The 19,065-nt window shown below is 44.3% G+C and overlaps 1 protein-coding gene across 4 annotated transcripts in view; it reads left to right on the forward strand.

Moving 5' to 3' along the window:
- Nucleotides 1–7,811, forward strand: part of INSR (insulin receptor) — a 157,292-nt gene extending 149,481 nt beyond the window's left edge. For all 4 annotated transcript variants that reach the window (XM_020979849.2, XM_020979850.2, XM_020979851.2 and 1 more), the window contains one exon: nucleotides 1,245–7,811. In XM_020979849.2, the coding sequence (XP_020835508.1) occupies nucleotides 1,245–1,599 (355 nt within the window). In that variant the 3' untranslated portion in view covers nucleotides 1,600–7,811. The remainder of the gene's footprint in view (nucleotides 1–1,244) is intronic.
- The last annotated feature ends 11,254 nt before the right edge of the window (nucleotides 7,812–19,065 follow it).

Genomic DNA, 19,065 nt, shown 5'->3' on the forward strand with positions numbered 1-19,065 from the left:
GGTTATGTAGGTAGTAAGTATAGTAAGCCAGGATTCAATTCCAAGGCTTCAGTTTCCAGATCCAGTTCTCTTTCCACAATATAGCCATACCTTCCAATATGTCCATGGTTATGTGGCTGGTGAGCATCAGAGCCTGGATTTCAAATCTAGCTTTCCCTGCTTCCATGTTTCTTCCCTTCTCTGGGCCTCAGTTTCTTCCTTTGTAAAATGAGATGATTGTATTGGCTTATCCATGTCCTGAGGGCCCTCCCAGCTCTGACATCCTGTGTCCTAAAGGCCCTCCCAACTCTGACATTCTCTGTTCTAAGGGCCCTCCCAGCTCTGATGTTCTATGTTCTGAGGCCCCCCCCCCAGCTCTGACATTCTCTGTTCTAAGGGACCTCCCAGCTCTGACATTCTCTGTTCTAAAGGCCCTCCCATGTCTAACATCCTGTGTTCTAAGGGCTCTCTCAGCTCTGATGTTCTATGTCTTAAGGGCTGCCCTCCCCCCTCCCGAGCTCTGACATTCTCTGTTCTAAGGGACCTCCCAGCTCTGATGTTCTATGTTCTGAGCCCCCCCCCCAGCTCTGACATTCTCTGTTCTAAGGGACCTCCCAGCTCTGACATTTTCTGTTCTAAAGGCCCTCCCAGCTCTAACATCCTGTATTCTAAGGGCCCTCCTTACTCTCACACTATGTGTTTTCAGGGCTCTCTAGTTATACCCTCCTGCCATTTTGTGACTCTTGACTTGATGCCCCCAGAAAACCAAAGTAACAGCCATTATTTCTGTTGTTTTCAAATCTTACAGTTTTCTTTGCCAGTGTCAAAGTACTTTAGCCTTTCGTGCCTTATGTGCCCTCTCCTACCCTGAATCTGGCTGGAGAGTCCTGCCCTGTGGGCTGCCCATTCACACATTGCAGAGTCCAGTGATTCCCATGGAATCCTAGCAGCAGCAGAAGGGAGCCACCTTGGCGGCCTCATGCCCCTAGAGTCCTGGGGTCTGTGTATACACAGAAAGGACGTCATCCTAGGGGTATAGGTTTGGCACTGGAGAGAAATCTCTAAGGCTGCTTCATCTAATATCTTCCCACTCTCCATCTTCCTGATGAGGCAGCTAAGTCCGTGAGAGGTAAACTAACTTAGCCACGGTCAAAGCATTAATTAAGAGAATGAGGTAGGATTTGAACTCAGGGCCTCTGACTCCTACCGCACCATGGTAACTCAGCCTGAAAGGATTCTCTCTCTCTCTCTCTCTCCTTTTCCAGGAACAGCCTGATGCAGATGTGCTGGCAGTATAATCCCAAGATGCGTCCCACCTTCATCGAGATCATCGAGATGCTGAAAGATGACCTCCACCCCAGCTTCCGGGAGGTCTCCTTTTTTTACAGCGAGGAAAACAAGCCCCCCGAGAGCGAGGAGTTTGAGATGGACTTTGAAAATATGGAAAGCATCCCCCTGGACCCGTCTTCTTACTCACAGAGGGATGAGGTCCTGGGGAGGGACAATGGGCCATCCCTGGGCCTTAAGGGGAACTATGAGGAGCGGATTCCTTATACCCACATGAATGGGGGCAAGAAGAACGGGCGCATCCTCTCCTTGCCAAGGTCGAACCCTTCCTAACATCTCCCTACTGGGGACGAGCGTTTAAGCCTCTCCCTGGGGTTCTGATGTTCTCACCGGATGGACGGCCCGCCCCACTCCGGGAAATCTCAGGATTCCTCTGATTGCTGCGGCCGTGTGACTGACACACGCCTCAGACCCTGCCCCCTCCTTCACCTTCCACCCCCTTCTCATTTCTGTCCAGTCGGCGCCATGACTCGGGTGCCGAGTTTCATTTCTGTCATTGGCCGCCACCGAGGCCGTGCCTGGCTGTCTGTGGACCTCACTGTGAAACCCGTGTCCTGGGAGAAAGCCTCCTGGGGCTGCTGGCCTTCGGGTCACCACCACTCCCAAGCTCCGAGAGAAGTTTGGCCGGCTGTGTTTGTGAGCACAGGACATTTTGCCAGGGTCCAGGTTTCTCCAAGCAAAGCACTTGTTTGTGGGAGAAACAAAAAGCAAAACTTCCAAAAGTGGGGCGGGGGACCCAGCCAAGCCACAAACAAGCCCATACACAAATCCTTTTCCAGCAGAATTCCAGGCTTTTCAGGATACTCCCCAGAAAACGTTTCTTTTGTTTAAGACTGAAGAATATTTTTTAAGAAAAAAAAAACCACAAATCAGTTATATTAGTTCCTCAGATTGACCAATAGCTGCTGCTCTCACACTTTTTCATGGGTCTGAAACCCTTGAGTGTGTGCGCTTGTGTGTGTGCGCCAGTGCGAGTGTGCACACGTGTGTGTCTGTATTGTGTGTCTGTACCTCAGGCGTGTGTCTCCTTCAGTGTACACACATCGATGGAAGACTCTTGTATCATTCTCACAGGGGCTTTGGACTCCCTGGGGGCATGAGCCTCACCTCCTCCACTTTGCTGGGGTGACAGTACCCCCAAACTAATGGTTTTTGTTATGAGACCCTCATGCTTGTCCCTTCCCTCTATCACTTGCTCATTTATGTTTGGTGATTGCATCTTCTGGGAGCCAGGGTCTCGTTGGGGCTGGGGAGGGAGAAAAGTGGGGTTCAGCTTGAAGCTGGGGATCCTTTCAAGACCAAAAAGAAAACCAGGGGAAAAAAAAGTCAATTGGATGGAGGTCTCCAGCTCTGTCCTCCTCTCTCCCCCGCCATGGCAACCTGGAGCACACCTTTGTTGGGTTTAAACATATTTAATTTTTTTCAAGTTTTAAACATTAACTTCATATAAGTTATTGGCTGTTTTTGATTCTTAGGTTTGGGCTTTTTTGGTCTGTGTTCTGCAGGTGTGGTTTCTTGGGTCTGAAAGTGGCCCATTGATCTGAGAATAAACTGATTTTAGCTGATCACAAGCTGGGGAGCCAAGAGACAAGTTGAGTTTGTACTTGACGAGGCTTTAGAAATAGGTTCCTGATTTATTTTGTGTGTGTGTGTGTGTGTGTGTGTGTGTGTGTGTGTGTGTGTGTGTGTGTGTGTGTGTGTGTACCAAAAGCTGTGAGCTGAGGCCTCAGCGGGGGTAGGTGTGATAGACACAGATGCCCACTTCCTCCTTCTCTGTCTCTTCTCTCACTCCTCCATCATCTTCCTCCTCTGCTCCTCTTCTTCCTCCCTTCTCCTGTTCCACCTCTTTTCCTCTTATCGTCCCCTTTCTCCCAACCTTTCCTCTCTTCTTTTTTCTTCTTGTCTTTTGCTGCTCTTCTTCATTCTTCTCTCTCTCTCTCCCCCCACCCCCATTCTTCCTGGACCCATCTCATCTTCTGTCCTTTTCCTCCTCCTTCCCATCCTCTCTCAAAGTACCTTTCATCCCTATGCCTGTACAGCTTCCTCTCTCTAGGAAAAGTATTTAAATGCAGGAGAAACCTACCCCCACCCTCCCACCCCACCCCCCAGCCCAAATACTTTGAAAAAAACAGCATAGACACATATTAACAGATGTCTGAAGAGGGAACATCTGAAAATAGATGTCAGTCATGACAGAACCATCCTGTCCTCACTGTCCTCATCTCTGATCTCACGTCTGTGTCTTCTCTTTGGTGCAGGTGGGTGGGGAATTAACAGCTCCCAAGCCTCTCCCAGATGGTAACTGAGTCCCTGGCATGGCCAGGGCAGCGCCGTCTTGATCTGGAGCTTGGCAAAGGTAGAGGCTGGTAGATGGAGGCTGAGGTGTGAAATGCAGGCTTTAACGTCCATGTAGTATGACTTATCCATGGCCCTTCAACCAAACTGTTCCTCATTGGGTCAATGTGGCGGCTCAGACGGAGCAGATCCATTGTCCGATTGCTCCCATTGATCACCCCTGAGGTTGTGGTGGCCCCGGCTTCCCTTTTCCCATGCCCCCTTGCTTGCCCACTTGTTCTCAGGTATTCCGTGGCCTTGTGACCGCAGGCTTCCGGGCGCTGCTTCTGCCTTCTCAAAATTGTGATTGAGAACAGGATTGAAAAGTAATCATGATCCTCCTTCCAGCCTCATAACTTTTTGGTCAGGGATACAAGTGAAAAAGAAATCTGGGCCAAGCCTGTGGCTAAGACGCGGGGGATTTCCCCTTGCACAGATAGCATAGAATTGATAGCCCTTAAAAGAGTGTCATGGGTCTGATTGGACGAAGGTGCAGATGAAAGGGGGTGTGTACTCAGAGGTCACCAGGAGATCGAGGTAGGGCTTTGTATTTTCCCTAGTCGCCTGTAGATAGTAGTGAGCAGCTCAACACTACATTATCAGGAAAGAAGAGAGATGTGTTCTCATGTTTTTTCTAATTCAGAAAAGGTTTTCTTATTAGGAAAATAAAATTTATTTATTTTAATATAATATAAATCACTGTAAAAATTTGTTTTCTTAAGAAATCAAAAGTGTGTCAATTTTTATTGATGAAAAATTTGCAGGAGGATGCAGTGTGATGATTTTTTTCCTCTTCTGTCACAGTCTACCTCAGTCTTGTGAGGATGTCTTCAATGAGAGATGGATTTGGACTGGAAGCAGCTTTGTCTGGGCCCAGTCTGAACCAGAGTGATTGGTGTCAGTGGATGGCAATGCTGGGGACCGGGGGGGGGGTCAGTGTGGGTGGGCTCAGGTAGAAGGGTGTAGTCCTTCTCCTGTGATCTAGTGAGTAGAATAGGGACCCTCATGTTTATCATTCCCCACAACACCCCCATCTTTTCCCCCAACCCGATGATTCAACAGAATACCATTTCAGAATCGGCATAATTTTTGATCTTGCCATCTGGCTCTAGTCCATGCTGTTTCTCCCAGGGAGGAGACTCAGCAGGAGACTGCCATCTGAAATGAAGTGTCCTGTCTCTCCTGGTTCCTACCCTCAGGAATGGATCCAATTCTTCCGTCAGAACTTTGTGGTCTTAGCGACCTGTTAGAGCCTCGTGAGTACAAATCTGTCGTGTGGTTTGGTCGTTTTGGGGGAAGTCTTCAAGGGGAGGGGGGGGGCAGAATTACAAAGGTTGAGCTATTGCCAATGTTAAAAAACCATGTGCACTTTCCCCATCTGGACCCCTGAGTGCACTTGGTGCTGGACCTCTACTCAAATGTACAACATAATTTTTTTTTCCATCTTATTCTTTGGATGGAAAAAAATGCAATTAAAAATGATCATTTTTACAATGCAGCATGTATTCAAAGAAACAAAAAGGAAAACTGGCTCAACCTGGATTGGAGGATAACCGACCTTAAACTGACCTCTGCTGGCCCTTTCTAATTCATAGAACTCAGATGGTTCATTGGAGCAGGGTGACCACGTTCTGGGTTCAGCCTGTGAGGGCTGAGGGAAGTTGAATACTAATATAAGGGTCTATATACTCCACAGGCATTGTTAAGTGCCAAAATCAATAACAGCTTGGGTTTTTTTTTCCTTCTCTAGTATTTTACTGTGCACAACAGAATTGCTTCAATCTCCTCTTCTCTTGAATTGTGCACATATGCCCATGCATATGTGGATATATGTAGCAAGGCTTGATTAGTGCAGATCTGTAAAGAGAAGCTTACTAATGGAGCGAAAAGAGGCAGTGTCTTGCGGAAGCCAATGTTTGTATCATGTTGAGAGTGACCCTTGGTCCTTGGGTAATTGGGGTGACAGGGCTGAGTGGCTAGTGTCAGGTGATGCTAAGGTTAAATCTATGCTTTAGATGACCAGCTGTGACCGAGACAACCACAAGTTTGGCATGTGGGGTATGGGTGTGGGGAAGAGGCGGTCGATCGGCTTTGCTTTGTCCTTTACTTGGCTTTGAGCAGGGAGAATCCTAGAAAAAATCCATTCATCTGTGGAAAGACTGAGTGCATTCTCCTGTTTGCTTGGATCTGAAGGTTCAAACAAGAAAGAGGATCTAAGCTGTGTTCTGAGGAAGTCATAGGCCTGGATGGGCCTCTGATGTGATAGTCTAAGGCAGGGGAAAGAAGCGGGCTGAGAGAGATCAGGAGGGGGAAGGTAGGGACGGGTCTTTGTGTTTCGGCTGTATTCTTTCCTTTAATGCTTAGTGCCTAGCTGAGAGTGAGTGTGACTTCAGCCTTAAACAGTTGTACACCTCAGTCATCCTTGGAGCACAGCATCCCGCTGTGCTCTCCCCTCAGCTAACTTGGCTGTGTTCAGCTAAGCTCTGCTGTGGAAAGCTTTGGCCTAGAGCCGTGCGGGGGAAGAAGCAGATTTGCAGGGATTCCTGAGCTCCGAAGGCCAGCTGGCTTATTTAGTTTCTGGAACAAGGGGCAGAAGTTAACCAGATTCCCCCAGGATAGGAGAAAGGCCCCTTAAAAGACCACTGCGCCTAACTGATTATGGAGACTCGGTCATCCTTCCTAAATGAGTTCTGTGCCATCAGTATGCTTGGATGTGGTTTGGATTTCCCTCATGTGGGTTTCGCAGGGGCTCTGGTGCTCTTTCGTGGCCCTGGCCCCAGTCACCTCGTAACAAACCTGGCCAAGCTAAACCTCAGCCAGGTCCTTAATTCCAGATGCTTTGAAATGCAGGTGTTAGACCAGCTGGAGAAAGACGCGTGATGCCTTTGGGGATGATAAGATTCATTACAACTTTCTATATATTTCAATTAGAACTGGTCTCTTTTGCTTGGCTCTCCCTAACTCTGGTGGCTTGGACTCTGAGTCCTTTGTAATTTTTCCAGTGTTTGATTCTATCTGTATAATTAAAACTCTTATATAAAGGCTCAAAGAAAAAGCCTTTTCTGGGATGGCTTCAAGGTGAAAATCGGTTTTTGCATTTTGAGTTGCTCAACAGCCAGCATTTTGCTTTGTCCTGAATTCTCCTTTGTACCAGTGGGAGGGGAGCCAGTGCTGGCTGCAGAGGGAGGCCCACTGGACAGAGTAGCTGTGAAGGAAGGAGAAGAGGCGGCTTCTGCTTTCCTGGTCGCCCCCAGGCAAGCTCTGATGTCTGCCTTACTCAGGCTTTCATTTATTTATTTTTTTTCAGTCAGCTATGGGGATTCCATGCTGCTTACAAAACAGACTCATTTGGGCCTTAGCAGGATAGTCAGCTCAGCTTTCCCGTCTAGTTAGGATGTACCGTGGGAATCTGTCACTGAGCCTCCCTGCATTAGCAGATGGATCCCACGGGTCACTCCTACCGTCGTGTGTCTCATTCACAGCCATGGCTGTTGCAGGCTACCTAGCATCTGTCTCTCCCTAAATGTCTTGGGCCTTTCTAGGAGTCTCCCAGGCCTCTTTGCCAATGGGTGTCTCTGCTTCCATCCTTCATAAAGCTCTGCATTACACAGGCTGAGAACGTGTTGGTTTTGTGTGGGAAATACTTCCCAGTGGTACCATCCACTTTCCCCCAAATTACCCAGGGTCTGTGAGTTCAGGGAGAAGAAGGAAGAGGAGATGGTGGTATGGCTAAAGAATTAGAGCACTGCTTGTGAAAGGGCCCGATCTGGAAAGAGAACTTGGTGGGGTTTGGCTTGGGGCCATAAGAGGTGAGCCAGGATCCCAGTTACCTTGGGGAGGGACCCCCTGAGAGGGGCTGTTCCTCAGGTCCCAGAATGGTGCCAGCTCCTCTTGCAGATGCCTCCAGCTTGACAATAATATATAAAAGGATCAAATGTGCCATGGTTTAAAAAAGTAAAAAAAAAAATTTCAAAAAAATTCAGAAAAACAAAAAAAGCTCGATTACTTTTTTCAACGTTTTCATACAAAGAGCCAAGCAGTGACATGTACAGAGATGCCTTTGAATATTAAAAAAAAAAATCTTGCTGTGTGTAAACCATTGAACAATTAACTGTTTATATTAAAATTCTGAATAAATTATCAGAGAATCACTTTGGTGTGCTGACTCTGCTCTGTGGTGCTTGGCTCACTGGTCCTTCCGTTTTGATAGGCAGTGGTCCCTGTGTTCAGCTCTGAGATCTGTTTTTGTCAAGGAACGGTGAAGAGCACCTGGAAACAAGCCCTCGGTCCACTTCTGAGGTTTGAGACCAGAAACTGGTGCTAGGTGGGCAAACGTTTCTAATTAGAGGGACTGCCCAGAGGTTGTGAGCCCCTCATCCCTGGAGGTGTTCTAGTGCAGGTGAGACAACTTGGTCATTGAGGCAAACCTCCTGATGATTGGGGCTGCCCAGAAATGGAATCGGATAACTAGGGAGACGGAGAGTACCTCATCACTTGAACTTAGTGAGTGAGCCCTTTCTCTGGGTCTCCTCTCATCATGTGTGAAACATACAAGTGAGGTTTGGAGGTGTTAGTTTCTAAGGTAATAGGAATGTAGCCGGTGGCCCAGGGCCCGTCTAAGACTCTGGGCTCCCATGGACTGGGTCCAATCTTGAAGGTTTACCCAAGAGGGGAGTTTTCTCCCTGGCTTTTTATGCCCCCACCTAGAATTGAACCACCAGCTCCTGTACAAGCACTCAGAGTAACAGTGTGGTTGTTGGGTATGGGACAGTATTTCACTGCACAGAAAAAAGGATTCATAGGAGCTCAAAAACAATAAGTTAACAAATATTTATTAAGAGCTTACTGTGGGGGCAACTAGGTGGATAGAGCACTAGGCTTGGGATCAAGATTTATCTTCCTGAGTTCAAATCTAGCCTCAGACACTTATTAGCTGTGTGACCTTGGGCAAGTCACTTAATCCTGCTTGCCTCAGTTCTTCATCTGTAAAATGAGCTGGAGGAGGAAATGGAAAACCATTCCAGTATCTCTGCCAAAACACCAAAAAGCAAAACCCCTCCGCCCCTCCAAAAAGAACTTACTATGTACAATGCAAGCAAAAGGAAAGACAGTCGTTGTCCTCAAGGAGCTTACATTCCTAAAGGAGAAGACAACACACAGAAGGAAGCTGAAAAGGGAGGAGAAGGTGGTGTGGAGGGAACTACATGACGGGAGCCTCGAGGAGAGCAGCCAGTGGGAGAGGAAGCAATGGCTGGCCTGGGTGCCCTCCTTGGTTGGAAGTTCTGGGAGGAGCCTTCCACTTTCCAAAGAGCTAGAGGGGCCCCCGGGCAGAAGGTGTTTTCAAGGTGTGAGTTCCAGGGCTGAAGTGATACAGATATAGAATGTTCAAAGCACTCAAAGAATTTGCAAACCCCCTCCCTCCAAGCAATTGTATCTGAAGGCTTCTGAACAAGCATCACCTCTTCTCATCTGACCTACACTGTCTGAATCATTCATTGCAATAGCAAGCCTTAAAGCACTATATAAATGTGTGTGATTATTATTGTTATCATTAGAGGGGGTAGCAAGATCCAGTTCATGGTTCCCCAGTCACCTCTCCCTTCACTGCTCCTCCAGCGAGGCTGGAGAAAGGGGAAGGAGTATGGGGAAAACCCCCTTCTTTCTCTAAGAAGCATACACATTAGGGAATCCCTTTTCTCCCTAGAGCCAAGACTCCAAATTCTCAAACTTGGGACCACCTGAACTTATGTCACAGGTGATGTTGCCAATCCCTCCAAGGCTGGTGCTGCCCAAGAACCCTGACCTCCCATCTCCAGCTAGGATCAGACTGCCTAGGAGAGCTAAATTCACCCACTCACCCTTCAACACAGGAGAGTGAGATTAAGGAACGTTGTCCATGAGTTCCTCACTCAGGCCAAGGGGCCAAGCACGTGTCTGTGTCTGCCATGTGCCTCTGCAGGGACTCTCATTACCATGGTTCCTGCTATCTCTTAGGCTGTGAAAGTACATTCTTGGGAATCCTCCTCCGATTCCAAGTGAGCAAAAAGCACAGGGAACTCCCATGAGCCTATGCACCAAGGCCAACCCCTTTCAGCCCACGCTGCTATCTCTTGAACAGAGAAGGGGAAACAGGAGTCCAAAAAGGGCCGAGATGGTCTGTCAATTCACTTTTAAAGGACTTTTCTGAAGGAAAGTCAGCTCCTGCAATCACACAACTGCCTGAGGTCTAGTCAGCCAATGAACTTAGAGACAGTTCTCAGTTTTCCTCTAAGCAGGGTGCTGGTGCACATGTTCATACGAAATAGAGACAGAGACATGTTTCAGAATGACCATGGGAAATCCTGGACTTGGAGTCAAGAAGACCTGAGTTCAAATTCTGCCTGAGGCACTTTACTAGTTGTGTGACTCTGCAAATCATTTAACCCCTGTCTACCTCAGCTGTAAAAATGAGAATGATAATAACACCTACTCCCTGGGGTTGTTGTGATGACAAAGTGAGATTATACATATGAAGTGCTTTTGTATTATTATCACTATTATTATTTATTATTAGTCATTACTATCCTATCATATTAGTATTACTATTATTATAACAAGTTTACTGACCCCAGTAAAGCTGTCTCCCACAAATTTTAAAGTTTGGAGAAGCACTTTAATAAATCATCTCATTTGAGACTCACAATAACCCTGTAAAATGGGTAAATCAGGTATTATTAGTAATCAGCCCCATTTTATAGATGGGAAAACTAAGGCTCAGGGTCTTTATTGTGACTTATGCAGAATCACAAGGCAGCATAGTGGGATTTGAACCCAGGACTATATGGTTCTGAATCCAGCACTCTATTCATTGGGCAGCCCTACCTCTCCTGATCTGATATTCTATGAGGTGGTATGAGTAAAGTATGGGCCCTGGAGTCTGAAAGATCTGGATTCAAATCCTACCACCCATTGTCTGGGTGATCCTGGGAAACTCACTTTAACCTCACCAAGTTTCAATTTCATCTTCTGTAAAATGACAGAATTAGAGTTGATAACCGTTAAGATTCATTTGCAGCTCTAAATCTACAGGCTTCTCTCCACCTCAGTTTCCTCATTTGTAAAATGGGGGTAATAATAATAGCACCTGCTTCAAAAGGTGGTTGTGAAAATCAAATGAGATCATATGTATAAAGTGCTTTGCAAACCTTAAAGTGCCATTATTATTTACTAATATTATTACTGTTATTGTTATTCATTTTCTACATATTTCATATATTTCATTCATTTTATTCAGTTTATATTTTGTATATTTCATTAGTATGTTGTTTTACTTTTTATTATATCAATTATTGTTACTATTACTATGATGTTTGCTGTCCCCAGGATCTACCCTGAAGTGCTTTGGCCTGGATGGGACTCAGGAGAAGTCCTAAAATAGTTCTAAAGAGGGAAGAGAACAAGCATTTATTAAGCACCTACTATGTGCCAAGCACTTTATAGGTACTCTCTTGTTTGATACTGTATTTTGTCCAGGGCTTAGCTGATCTAAATTGGCCTGACCACCAAGTGTACCCAAAGCCCCCACTGGGCTCCAAAACAGTCTGAGACCTCTCCTCTTCCCCTCACCCTCCTCTTCCACATCGGACAGACCCAGGTTCCTCCTGAGTTGTGAATGTCTCCTGAAGCATCCTTGAGTTTGGCCTCAAGCTTGCGGATTCCACAGGAAGGCTGTTGCTAATGAGATAATAAGGCTAAAACTTGAGCAGGACAATGATCAAGGCCATTCTAAAGGCAATGCTTTTCATTGTTTGAACCTTACTCTCATCAGATTTGGCTCAAGGAGGGAATAACATAATCAGTTAGGTATAGAAATCTAACTTGCCCTATAGGCAGTAGGAGGGAAAAGGGGAGAGAAAAGAAAGGGGGAATAGAAGGGAAGGAAGAAGTAGTAAGGGTAAAGGGGAAGAAAAGGAAGGGGGCTAACAGGAGGGAGGGGGGACTGAGGTAGGTAGGACTGAGGGAGGCGGTGGTCAAAAGGAAAGGAAAGAGAAAAACATAAATGGGGGTGGGGGAAAGGATGGAGAAAAAGACACAGATAGTACTTGGAACTGTGAATGTGAATGGGAAGAACTCTCCCATTAAATGGAAGTGGATAGCAGAATGGATTAAGAACCATAATCCCACAATATGTTATTTACAGGAAACACATTTGAAACAGAGGGACACACACAGGGTAAAGGTAAAAGGCTGGAGAAGAATATATTATGCTTTAGCTGAAGTAAAAAAAAAAAGCAGGGGTAGCAATCCTGATCTCAGACAAAGCAAAAGCAAAAATAATCTATCAAAAGAGATAAGGAAGGAAACTACATCCTGCTAAAAGGCACCACAGACAATGAAGTAATATCATTACTAAATGTATATGCACCAAATGGTATAGCATCCAAATTCTTAGAGGAGTTACAGGAAGAAATAGACAGCAAAACTATACTAGTGGGGGACCTCAACCTCCCCCTCTCTGAACTAGATAAATCTAAGCACAAAATAAACAAGAAAGAAATTAAGGAGGTGAATAGAATTTTAGAAAAGTTAGATATGGTAGACCTCTGGAAAAAACTGAATAAGGATAGAAAGGAATATACTTTTTTCTCGGTGGTACATGGCACATACAAAAAATTGACCATGTACTAGGGCATAAAAACCTCACAATCCAATGCAGAAAGGCAGAAATATTAAATGCATCCTTTTCAGATCATGATGCAATAAAAATTATATGTAATAAAGGGCCATGGAAAGATAGACTAAAAATAATTGGAAACTAAATAATCTAATCCTAAAGAATGAATGGGTCAAACAACAAATCATAGAAACAATAACTTCATTCAAGAGAATTATAATAATGAGATAACATACAAAACTTACAGGATGCAGTGAAAGCAGTTCTTAGGGGAAGTTTTATATCTCTAAATGCTTACATAAATAAAATAGAAAAAAGGAGATCAATGAATTGGGCATACAACTAAAAAAAAAACTAGAAAAAGAACAAATTAAAAATCCTCAATTAAACACCAAATTAGAAATATTGAAAACCAAAAAGATTAATAAAATTGAAATTAAGAAAACTATTGAACTAATAAATAAAACTAAGAGCTGGTTTTATGAAAAAACAATAAAATAGATAAACCTTTGGTTAATTTAATTAAAAAAGAAAGAAGAAAACCAAATTACTAGTATCAAAATGAAAAGGGTGAATCCACCACCAAGGAAGAGGAAATTAAAACAATAATTAGGAATATTTTGCCCAACTATATGCCAATAAATTTGACAATCTTAGTGAAATGGATACATATTTACAAAAATATAAATTGCCCAGATTAACAGAAGAGGAAGTAAAATACTTAAATAACCCATCTCAGAAAAAGAAATTGAACAAGCCATTGATGAACTCCCTAGGAAAAAATCTCCAGGGCCAGATGGATTTACAAGTGAATTCTATCAAACATTTAAAGAACAATTAATTCCAATACTATATAGACTATTTGGGAAAATAGGAAGAAAGGAGTCTTACCAAATTCTTTTTATGATACAAATATGGTGCTGATACCTAAACCAGGAAGAGTCAAAACAGAGAAAGAAAATTATAGACCAATTTCCTAATGAATAAGATGCAAAATTTTAAAAAAATTAGCAATAGATTAGCAACTTATCACAAGAATACACACCAGGTAGGATTTATACCAGGAATGCAGGGTGGTTCAATATTAGGAAAACTATCAGCATAATTGAGCATATCAACACAAAACCAACAGAAACCACATGATCATCTCAATAGATGCAGAAAAAGCTTTTGACAAAATACAACACATTCCTATTAAAAACACTAGAAAGCATAGGTAATAAATGGAGTCTTCCTTAAAATAATAAATAGCATCTACTAAAACCTTCAGCAAGCATTATATGTAATGGGGACAAGCTAGAAGCATTTCCAATAAGATCGGGGGTGAAACAAGGATGTCCATTATCACCACTGTTCAATATGGTACTGGAAATATTAGCTTTAGCAATAAGAAAAGAAAAAGAAATTGAAGGTATTAGAATAGGCAAGAAGAAACAAAGCTATCACTCTTTGCAGATGACATGATGATATACTTAGAGAATCCTAAGAATCAAGTAAAAAACTACTTGAAATAATAAACAACTTTAGCAAAGTTGCAGGCTATAAAATGAACCCACATAAATATTGTCATTTCTATATATTACCAACAAAGCCCAACAGCAAGAGATAAAAAGAGAAATTCCATTTAAAGTTACTGTAGACATTATAAAATATTTAGGAGTCTCTACTGAAAAAACCCAGGAACTCTATGAACACAATTACAAAACACTTTTCACACAAATAAAGTCAGATCTAAATAATTGGAAAAACATCAGTTGCTCATGGGTAGGCTGAGCTAATATAATAAAAATGACAATTCTACCTAAGCTAATTTCTTATTCAGTGCCATAGCAATCAAACTACCAAAAATTATTTTATAGTTCTAGAAAAAATAATAACAAAATTCATTTGGAAAACAAAAGGTCCAGAATATCAAGGAACTAATGAAAAGAAATGCAGGGGAAGGTGGCCTAGCAATTCCAGATCTTAAATTGTATTATAAGGCAGCAATCATCAAAACTCTTGGTACTGGCTAAGAAATAGAGTGGTGAATCAGTGGAATAGAGTTATGCAAGACATAGTAGTCAATGACTATAATAATCTACTATTTGATAAACCCAAAGACCCCTGCTTCTGGGATAAGAACCACTCTTTGAAAAAACTGCTGGGAAAACTGGAAAAGAGTATGGCAGAAACTAGGCATAGACAAATCTCACCATATACCAAAAAAAGTCAAAATGGGTTCATGATTTAGATATAAAGGCTGATACTGTAAGCAAACTGGGAGGCAAGGAATAGTTTACCTATCAGATTATGGAGAACAGAAGAATTCATGACCAAACAGGAGATAGAGAACATTATGAAAAGCAAAATGGATAATTTTGATTACATTAAATTGAAAAGTTTTTGCACAACAAAGCCAATGCAACTAAGATTAGAAGGAAGCAGAAAATTGGGAAAGAATTTTTATAACCAATGTATCTGATAAGGGCCTCATTTCTAAACTATATAGAGAACTAAGTCAAATTTATAAGAATACAAGCCTTTCCCAATTGATAAATGGTCAAAGGATATGAACAGGCAGTTCTCAGATGAAGAAATTAAAGCCATTTATAGTCATGTGAAAAAATGCTCTAAATTACTATTGATTAGAGAAATGCAAATCAAAACAACTCTGAGGTACCACATCACACCTATCAGAATGGCTAACGTGACAAAACAGGAAAATGATAAATGTTGGAGAAGATGTGGGAAAATTGGAACACTGATGCATTGTTGGTGGAGTTGTGAAATGATCCAGCCATTTTGGAGAAGAATTTGGAACTATGCCCAAAGGGCTATAAAAATATGCATACCCTTTGACCTGGGCAATAGCACTTCTAGGGCTGTATCCCACAGAGATCATAAAAATGGGAAAAGGACCCATATGTACAAAAATATATCAGCTCTTTTTGTGGTGGCCAAGAATTGGAAATTGAGGAGATGCCCATCAATTGGGGAATGGCTGAACAAGTTGTGGTATATGAATGTAATGGAATACTATTGTGCTATAAGAAATGATGAGCAGGCAGACTTCAGAAAAACCTGGAAAGACTTGTATGGACCAATGCTAAGGGAAGTGAGCAGAACCAGGAGAATGTTGTACACAGCAACAGCCACATTGTACAATGACTAACTTTGTAACACATCTCCAAAAGTTTCATGACGGAAAATGCTATCCACATCCAGAGAAAGAACTATGGAGTTTGAATGCAGATTGAAGCATACTGTTACTCTTTTTTTTTCTTCTGTTTTGTTTTGTTTCCTCTTTCTCGTGGTTCCTTATATTGGCTCTAATTCTTCCTTACAGCATCACTAATGTTGAAAATATGTTTAATAGGAATGTATATGTAGAGCCTATATCAGATTGCATGCTGTCTTGGGGAGAGGGGGGGAGGGAGAGTGAGAAAAATTTAAAACTCAAAAGCTTATGGAAGTGATTGTTGATAAATCAAAATAAATTAATTTTAAAAAAAAGGCAATGCTCTCTACCTCCAGAGAGGACTGAGGAACTCCAAATGCAGCTTGAAGGAGACTTTCTTTTTACTTTCTTTGTTGTTTTCTTAAAATTTTTTTCTGTCTGTTTTCTTTTGCAACTTGGCAAATATGGAAATGTGTTTTGCATGACTTCGTGTGTATACTCAAAATCAAATTACTTGCCTTCTCAAGGAAGGGGGAGGGGAGGGAGAGAGAGAATTTGAAACTCAAAGTTTTTTTAAGTGAATATTAGAAATTTTTTACATATGTTTGGGAAATATTTAATGAAATAAATAAAAATATTTAAAAAAAAATAAGGCTAAAGCTAATGAGAGGATGAAGCACCTGGGAGCAGAGGGCTTACCAAGCTGCCTAAGGAGGGGAGAACCAGCCCAGAGGAGTTGAAGGCCTCCATGCCAATCAGTACCAAGATCAGGCCAGGAGCAGCAGCTGCAATTCCAGCTTGGACGAGATAGGGAGACTCAGTCTCAAATAAAACAGAATTATGCTTCTAAATCATATAAGCATTCTCAACTCATCCTCATAATGAGGGAGGCAGGACAAGAACAGTCATCCTGTCTGTTTTGCAGAGAGGGAAACTGAGGCCGCAGAGACCAGAAGGGATTTGCCAAGGGTCCCATGGGTAGGAAATAGCACAGCTGGTCCTTGATTACAAATCCATTGTTCTCTTCCCACTGCATGAATTGGACTAGCTCTGGTTTACATCATCCTGCCTCCTAAGGATCCCTGCCTTTGACCCTCTTCCCTGATCTCCGCCACCCTTCTCATTCTGATGGGAAGAAAGTGAGTCACTTCTCTGCAATGGCTACTCTGCAGCAGTCCAGGGGCTATCAGGTCTCCTGCCCTATAGGTCTCCCTCAGGGCTCCCCCATGAGGCACTTAGATATCAAAGCACACACCCAAAAAAGAAACAATCCCCCACAAACCACTCTGAGTTGTATTTGTTTTGGGGTGCAGGCTTGCGAGTGTACATAAGGCATTTCGGGTAGGGCACTGGATTTGGAGTTAGAAAGACTTGAGTTCAAATCCTGCCCTAGACACTTGGTGGTCTCAGTTTCCTCATCTGTGAAACGGGGATAATAATAGCAACCTTACCTCAGAGGTTGTGATGAGGATGCAATAAGATAATATATGGAAAACTCTTTGTAAACCTTAGAGTACTCTATAAATACTAGCAATTGTTACTCTATATGCTTGCACATGGATGCACACATGTGGGTGTCTGTTATTTTGTCTATATCAGGAGGAAATGCCTTCCACCAATGCAGCTCACTGAGGGTTCTGCCACTTACAATCATTAACCTCCGAAGGTTGGCACCATCTTCACTTACATAGTCTTAGAGAGTTGGGGGGAAGGGTGATGGTGAAGGGGGAAGCAATGAGAGGTTGAGGAACTTTTTCAGGGCCCCCCAGTCCTTCTATGTCAAAAGTGAGAGCTGAACGCGGGTGTTCCTGTCTCTCATTTGTCCATGAAGCCCTCCACTGTCCCTGTTGTGTGTCCGTGGGGCTCTAAGTACCGGGTGTGTGCAGGTGGCTTTCTAATTTCTATTTTTCAGCCTAAGTTGAGGTTTCTGTGTGAGCACATGTGAGTGAGAGTGTGTGTGTGTGTGTGTTGTGTGTGTGTGTGTGTGTGTGTGTGTGTGTCTGTGGTTTCTGAAATCTGTTTTTTGGCAGTGTGTTACAGGAAGCTGGCTGGGAGGGTAACAGCCCCAGGGGCCTGGTTCCTCTAGAGCCCCCTAGGCCTGCTCCACCCTTGAGCCCCACCTTTACCACCTGCCCCACCCCAAGGGAGCCACCCAAGACCTGGCTGGAGGGGACCAGAAGCTGCGTTTGCTTTCTCCAAGCAAGGTTTAACTTTTACTATGCCCACAGAGAAAGAATGCAGAGGAAGAAAGAACTGACCTGGCCAGGCTGCAGACTAGGAGCCCCACGTGGCCACAGGAAGAGGGAACTTGCAGGTCCCAGCAGAGAGAACACAGGCCAGTGGAGCCCAGAGCTGCAGGGCACAAGGCTGAGGAAGGCTGGGGGAGGAGGGGGGAAGAGGGGAAGGAGGGAAGTGGGGGAGGAGAGTGCTTTTGAGGAAGGGGAGCAGAATAGTGCCTTTGTCATTTGGAAAAGAGGAAGTTTGGCAGGGGTGGGTCAGCCCTGTGGTTAGGTACCCCTTCTCCAAACCTAGACCAGAGATGACACCCTGGATCCCTGCTCTGCAGAGTGCAGGCGGGCAGGACTCACTCTATGGACCCCTCGCGATTTTTGTCAGTAGCAGAAAGACCTCTCAATGCAAGGTAAGTTGGCTCCAGGGATACCAGAGAATGAACAGCTGGAGGGGACAGTTATCTGGGGTAAGACTGCTGAGTGTCTCAGTGTAGGGCAGATGAGTGGGGACTGAAGGCTGTGCCCTCGGAGGCAGTCCAGAGAGAAAGTGGGTGTTGCGGGGTCCCTGGGGAGAGGAGAGACATACTAAGGATCTTTTTCCTTCATCTTTCCCATTTGATGGTGAGCTCCTCAAGGGCTGGGATTGTCTTTTGCTCACTGTCATAGTTAGGACAGTGCCTGGCACACAGCAGGTGCTTAATAAATGGTTTTTGACTGACTGTGGTCTTTGGAGAGGACAGACCTGGAGGCATCTCTGGGGAAGGACAGACATGGGGACCAACACTGGAGAAGGAATGACATCTGGGTCCTAAGGGCCCTGCACCAGCTTCTGTCTGTGGCTCGAGTGCTCAGAGGTCTCAGTTGGGTCTAGGCTTTTGGGAGGTAAAAGATCCAGGCCAGACCCTGAAGCTGATCACCGGAGGTCCGTCGAGAGACGCTGTGATTCCCAACGGCTATTTGTGACCAAGGAGACTGCAGGGATGAGAAAAGGAATAGGAATAGGTGGGGAGGGTCAGATTGGCTGGGGCCAGCTGGGGCCCAGGGACCAGAGAGAGGAAGTAGATTGTGGGTGTATTTCTGACATCCGCCAGCACCAGCAGCGGGGGACATGACACAGCTTCAGGGTCCGTCATGGTCTGTCTATCCCAGGCTGGTGTGCCTACCTGTCCTTTCCAGCAGCCCAAGCTTGCAGAGGGCCTTCTGACTCAGTTGTGGTACAACCCTAAGCAGAAGTAGCCGGATACAGACTCAGGAGAAAGAACAGCTGTGTGTGTATGGGGTGGGGATGGGGTAGAGTCTCTGGAGGACCCAGCCTCAGGAAGCCTCCTCTGGGACAGTGGATTCTAACAGAAAGAGCAGTG

This window comes from Phascolarctos cinereus, unplaced genomic scaffold (genome assembly GCF_003287225.1).
Source record: "Phascolarctos cinereus isolate Bilbo 61053 unplaced genomic scaffold, phaCin_HiC Scaffold_4;HRSCAF=312, whole genome shotgun sequence".
Lineage (NCBI taxonomy): Eukaryota > Metazoa > Chordata > Mammalia > Diprotodontia > Phascolarctidae > Phascolarctos > Phascolarctos cinereus.